At 43.5% G+C, this 6,216-nt stretch overlaps 1 protein-coding gene across 2 annotated transcripts in view; it reads left to right on the top strand.

The window, feature by feature from the left end:
• TCEANC (transcription elongation factor A (SII) N-terminal and central domain containing) overlaps positions 1-3,729 on the top strand; it is an 8,259-nt gene extending 4,530 nt beyond the window's left edge. For both annotated transcript variants that reach the window (XM_015560884.1, XM_006759080.2), the window contains one exon: positions 2,331-3,729. In XM_015560884.1, coding sequence (XP_015416370.1) covers positions 2,339-3,397 — 1,059 coding nt within the window. In that variant the 5' untranslated portion in view covers positions 2,331-2,338 and the 3' untranslated portion in view covers positions 3,398-3,729. The remainder of the gene's footprint in view (positions 1-2,330) is intronic.
• Positions 3,730-6,216: the final 2,487 nt, after the last annotated feature.

Here is a 6,216-nt window from a genome sequence, read left to right as displayed (position 1 = left end):
CCCACAACCTGAGCATATGCCCAGACAAGGATTCGAACTGTGACCTCCTGGTTCATAGGTGGATGCTCAACCACTGAGCCATGCTGGCCAGGCAGAATCTCATTTCTTTTTATTGCCAAATATCATTCCGTTATATGGATGTGCCGCATTTTGTGTATTCATCCATCAGTTGATGGGCATTTGGGTTGTTCCTACTCTTTGTTATGAATATTGCTGCTAGGAACATTCATGTTTAACCATTTGGGACCTTCTTGTTTCTTCTCAGTTTGAAGAAAATTCTTAGCTATCCAGCCTCCACATCACTCATTTCCTTACAGTAATTTATAGAAGTAGATTTGCTGTCTAAAAGGACATTACATGTTACAGCTCTTGTCAGATGGTTTCTAGGAAGTCTACATTCATTCTCTCTGGAATCACTTCAGTGTTATTAGCCTGTGTATGTTCAGTGATTGTTGTTTAATACCAAGTGCTGTAAAATAGGAGTCCATGAATTTTTTTTTTATTGATTTTTTTTACAGAGAGGAAGGGAGAGGGATAGAGAATCAGAAACATCGATGAGAAACACTGATCAGCTGCCTCCTTGCACGCCCCCTACTGGGGATCGAGCCTGCAACCAAGGTACATGCCCTTCACCGGAATTGAACCTGGGCCCTTTAGTCCGCGGGCCGACACTCTATCCACTGAGCCAAACCAGTCAGGGAGGAGTCCATGAATTTTTTAAGAGACAGAGTCCCTGCCATCAAGATGCTTATGTTCACATTTAGCCAGATGGGCAGATCTAGATCCACAGTTTTCATGTAGACAAGATGGTATACATTATGTGGAGAGAAACACAGACTGGTGAGCTAGAGTAAACATTGGCCTGCCCGGGATGAGATTCACTCAGATATAATCATCAAGCAACTTTTTACACCTAAAAGTAAAAAAAAAAAAAAAGAAAAGAAAAAAAGTTAACAGAGCCAAACTGCAGCCTAGGGATCAGTTAGTCCAGTGTCATAAACCCTCTGGATCGCTTCCAACGGTTCTCAACCTGTGGGTCGGGACCCCTGAAAATACATCCTGCTTATCAGACATTTACATTACGACTCATGACAGTAGCAAAATTATAGTGATGAAGTAGCAACGAAAATAATGTTATGGATGGGGGTCACCACAACATAAGGAACTGTATTCAAGGGTCGCGGCATTAGGAAGGTTGAGAACCACTGGTAGCCTTAGTGTAAACCTCTCCCCTGTTCTTCAGAAGATTCAGATGTCAGCACAGTGGGGCCCATCAGACCTGGTTCCGGCTGCCTCCCAACCTGTGCTAGCTCACGACCTCTTTAGATTCCTTGGGACATCTAAACAGCATCCCCTGTTGCCCTGTTTCTCATTCTTTTATATTCAGAAAAGTACCATGTAAAGATTATAAAATTAGCCTGGCTGCCATGGTTCAATGGTTAGTGTCGACCTATGAACCAGGAGGTCATGGTTTGATTCCTGGTCAGGGCACAAGCCCGGGTTGTGGGCTTGACCCACATTGTGGGGTGTGCAGGGGGCAGCCGATCAATGATTCTTTCTCATCGTTGATATTTCTATCTCTCTCCCTTCCTGTCTGAAATCAATAAAAATATTTTTTAAAATTTCTCTAAGCCCTAACCGGTTTGGCTCAGTGGATAGAGCTCCCGCCTGCAGACTGAAGGGTCCCAGGTTCGATTCCGGTCAAGGGCATGTACCTTGGTTGCGGGCACATCCCCAGTAGGGGTTGTGCAGGAGGCAGCTCACCGATGTTTCTCTCTCATCGATGTTTCTAACTCTCTATCCCTCTCCCTTCCTCTCTGTAAAAATCAATAAAATAATAAAATAAAATTTCTCTAAAAAAAAAAAAGATTATAAAATGAGCAAGTAGTTCCCTTATATAGCTGAATATGGGAAGAAGTTTCCAGACTTGCTCAGTCGTACCCTGTTGATGTTGACACTGGCATGATTTCATCCCCAACATGACCACCAGATTCCATGAACAGGAAGTGACAAATCTTGATTCGGGAAGCTCACTGATTTGTAAAATTAGAGGTGGCAAAAGTTATAGCAGCTCTTTAAGCAGCCATTCATGGAGAAGCTGTTTACAGTGCCACTTTAAAAAAAAAAAAACTACCGAGAATGAAACTTTTTAAACGAAACCATGCCCCACTGCAGATCCCGTTTTCTAACATGCCACACCCATTTTTATTACCCAACGCCTTTAGCAAACACCATGTAGGTCACTGGCAGAAAGTGCCACGCTACTATCAGGAAGCTGTGATTGGCAAACACAAGCCTAAGAAAATGGAAAACTCTTTTTCTCTTTGCAGCTGTGAAAATGTCTGCCAGGACCCAGCTAGCGGCCAGAGCTTCCCTTATTGAGCAATTGCTGTCTGAAGGGAAATTTGAGGATCTTGGCAACCACCTGACGGAGCTGGAAACTCTGCACGTGACCAAGGAGCATCTCCAGCAGACACATGTGGTCAGGGTTGTGTACCGTGTCCTAAAAAACTGCCCCACCATGGCTTTGAAGAAGAAAGCCAAGTGTCTCCTGTCGAAATGGAAAGCTCTTTATAATGATCCTTATTTCAAACCAGGGGACAGCCCCAAATTCTTCCCCGTGGGTGACAAGGACAAAAACTCAGGACTTTCTTATGACTCACGTCCAGATGAGACATTGGGGGGCTCCAGTTCTGATCCTCTGCTATCTTCCCAAGATGCTATAGCAAAAGCCGCTGAAATGCTTGTGCCTGAAAACAGCCCGAATGGAATGGAACGTAAGGAAGAGGATGTCAAGGGTGGCGACCCCAAATCCACTGACCAGAGATCAAGTGAGTTGCTACCTCCTGCAGTGCCCGTGAGAATGAAATGCACAGAGCTTCTTTATGAAGCTTTAACTAGTTCTTCCACCGAGCAGCCCAAAGCCGAGTTGTGGCAAAGCTTTGCAAGAGAAATTGAAGAGCACGTTTTTACCCTGTATTCAAAGAACCTCAAAAAATATAAAACTTGTATCAGAAGCAAAGTTGCCAATCTGAAGAACCCCCGAAATTCTCACTTACAACGAAACTTGCTCTCTGGGACCATGTCGCCAAGAGAATTTGCTGAAATGACGGTCATGGACATGGCAAGCAAGGAGCTGAAAGAGTTGAGAGATTCCTACACGGAATCTGGCATTCAGGAGCATTGCCTTCCCCAAGTGATGGAGGGCACCCAGACGGAGAAAATAAAATGCAGACACTGTGAAAAGTTCAATTGCAAGGTCACTGTAATTGACAGAGGAGCACTTTTCCTTCCAAGTTGGGTGCGGAATTCAAACCCAGATGAACAAATGATGACCTATGTAATCTGTAATGAATGTGGGCAACAGTGGTACCATAGCAATTGGGTGTGCTTGTAATTGTAAATAAATGCTCTGGGCCTGGCACATATCTTAAATGTATATAGATTTTGTCAGGAAGTTATCTTAGACTAATAACTTTACGATTATGAGAATCAGAAAAGAGTAAGAGAACAAACAAAAATCACCTAAATCTTGCCATTCAGGAAATCCCAGTCTAAAATGTTGTGTGTCTATTTTCAGCCTTTTCACTTGTGATTTTTAAGTAAAATTTGGTTGAGACTCTATATGATGTTTTTTAAAAAACAGCTTTATTCAGTTGGCTGGGCGTCCTCTTGTATTCCCTGTCAGGGCACTTGCCCGGGTTGCGGGCTCTGTCCCTGATAGGGGGCATGCATGCAGGAAGCAGCCAATTGATGTTTCACTCTCACAGCGATGTTTCTCTTTCTCTCTCCCTCTCCCTTCCCCTCTCTAAAAATATAAAATTAGTCTATCCCTCTCCCTTCCCCTCTCTAAAAATTAATAAAATTAGTTTTAAAAGTAAAATAAATAAATGTTCTGAACAACAGATAACTGGAGTGAAACCTTATATTTATATCACCCTTTTATGCTTGTTTTTAAAATCCTATACAACCATAAGAAGCCCAGTTGGTGTGGCTCAGTAGTTGAGTGTTGACCAGGAGGTCACAGTTGGATTCCTAGTCAGGGCACATGCCCGGGTTTTGGGCTCAGATATACAGGAGGCAACCAAACAGTGACTCTTTCTCATCGTTGATGTTTCTATCTCTCTCCCTCTCCCTCTCTGAAATCAATAAATATATATAGTTATATATATATAACTATATATATATTTTTAATCCCTAAGGAAGTCATTTGCTGAAGTCTGCACCACTATCACTAAAAGTTGATGCTTTGGCTAGAGAGTGGATGACTGTCTGCATTGTGCTTTGTGGCCACGTAGTACTTTGCTATCCTCAGAGTGTTTGAGAGCATAACCTATGAGCCTGTTAGAAATCCAGACTCTCGGCCCCAAGCTACTGAATTCGAACCTGCATTTTGGCAGGATCCCCACGTGATCCTGTCCAAAATAGTTTGAGAAGCGCTACTTTAGCAATAGGCCGATAGTTATCAACAGTGGCTGCATATTAGAATCATTTGGGGAACTTTGAAACTCTACCAAGGCTGAGGGCCAACCCTAGAACAATCACATCTGAATCTGTGGGCTGCAACCCAGGCATCAACATTTCCTTTTTAATTTTTTTCCTAAATATGTTTTTTTATTGATTTTTAGAGAGAGATGGAAGGAGAGGGATAGAGAGAGAGAGAAACATCGATAGGCTGCCTCCTGCACGCCCCCTACTGGGAATCTAGCCTGCAACCCAGGCATGTGCCCTGACCGGAAATGGAACCAGTGACCTCTTGGTTCCTGGGACGACGCTCAACCTCTGAGCCACACGGGCCGGTCTTCTTTTTAATTTCTCGAGTTATTTTGAGATGCTGTCACAGTTGAGAACTGCTCATACTCTCACTCGACCCTTTTCACGGTTCTAAGAAAAGACTGTTGTTCTGTATACTTTACAGGTGATGAAACAGGTCCACAGAGATGCTGTGACTTGCCCAAGCTACACAACCACAGGTAGCCCAACTCGAGCTGCTCCCAGCTTTTCTTCCTCCAAATTCACTGTCAGCGACTGCCTCAATATTAACTTCTTTTTTTTTAATCCTCACCCAAGAACATGTTTCTCATTGATGTTTAGAGAGAGAGGAAAAGAGGGAGAGAGAGAAAAAACATTGATGTGAGAGAGAAATATCGATCCGTTGCCTCATATGCACCAACACCAGGCATCAAACCCACAACCGGGTATGTGCCTTGACCAGGAATCGAATCTGCGGCCCTTCAGTGCACTGGACGATGCTCCAACCAACTGAGCCGCAAGGCCAGGCTACTTTGACTTCTGAGAAATGCGTTCTGAGAGATGCAGGACAAAGTGAATAGTGAATCTCAGAGGGAAGGCTGGAGTGGGTGGGTGGGACTAGCTCAGCCGGGGGCAAACTACGGCGCGCGGGCTGGATCCGGCCCGTTTGAAATGAATAAAACTAAAAATAAAAAAGACCGTATCCTTTTATGTAATGATGTTTATTTTGAATTTATATTAGTTCACACAAACACTCCATCCATGCTTTTGTTCCGGCCCTCTGGTCCAGTTTAAGAACCCATTGTGGCCCTCGAGTCAAAAAGTTTGCCCACCCCTGGCCTAGGCTCTAACACTGTGTAACTAGAGCTTTGTTATTTTTCCCTCTTTTCTCAGTTTACAGGTCTCCCTTAAGCCAAGAAAGTTACCCTATAACTAATCCTACACTGTTTTATTTTGAGTCCTTGATTTGTGGAAGGAGTTATGGGGTTTTTTTTTCTTTGCAAAGTCTCCAGGGTATATAAACTCTTCAACTATGACAGCGGTTCTCAACCTGTGGGTCGCGACCCCTTTGGCAGTCGAACGACCCTTTCACAGGTGTCACCTAAGACCATCCTGCAGATCAGACATTTACATGATGATTCATAACAGTAGCAACATGACAGTTATGAAGTAGCAACGAAAATAATTTTATGGTTGGGTCACAACATGAACTGTATTTAAAGGGCCAGAAGGTTGAGAACCACTGAGCTATGACCCTTAGTTTCTGATGTTAGGGAGTCTTCATGTTCTCAAGGGCATGTGTTTTAGGTCTGAAGGGGAGGACAAAACACTTGGGAGGCTGCAAATTGGACTGAAAAAGACACATCAACAAGAGAAAATTACCACTTGCTACATGATACCCACAGGAGAAACTCAGTGATTAGTAACTCAAAGGGCTGGTTAGAACTTGGGCTTATATGGCAT

Source organism: Myotis davidii, unplaced genomic scaffold (assembly GCF_000327345.1).
Source record: "Myotis davidii unplaced genomic scaffold, ASM32734v1 scaffold216, whole genome shotgun sequence".
Classification (NCBI taxonomy): domain Eukaryota; kingdom Metazoa; phylum Chordata; class Mammalia; order Chiroptera; family Vespertilionidae; genus Myotis; species Myotis davidii.
Note: the sequence above shows the minus strand (reverse complement) of the source record. Positions and strands in the feature narration are given on the sequence as shown.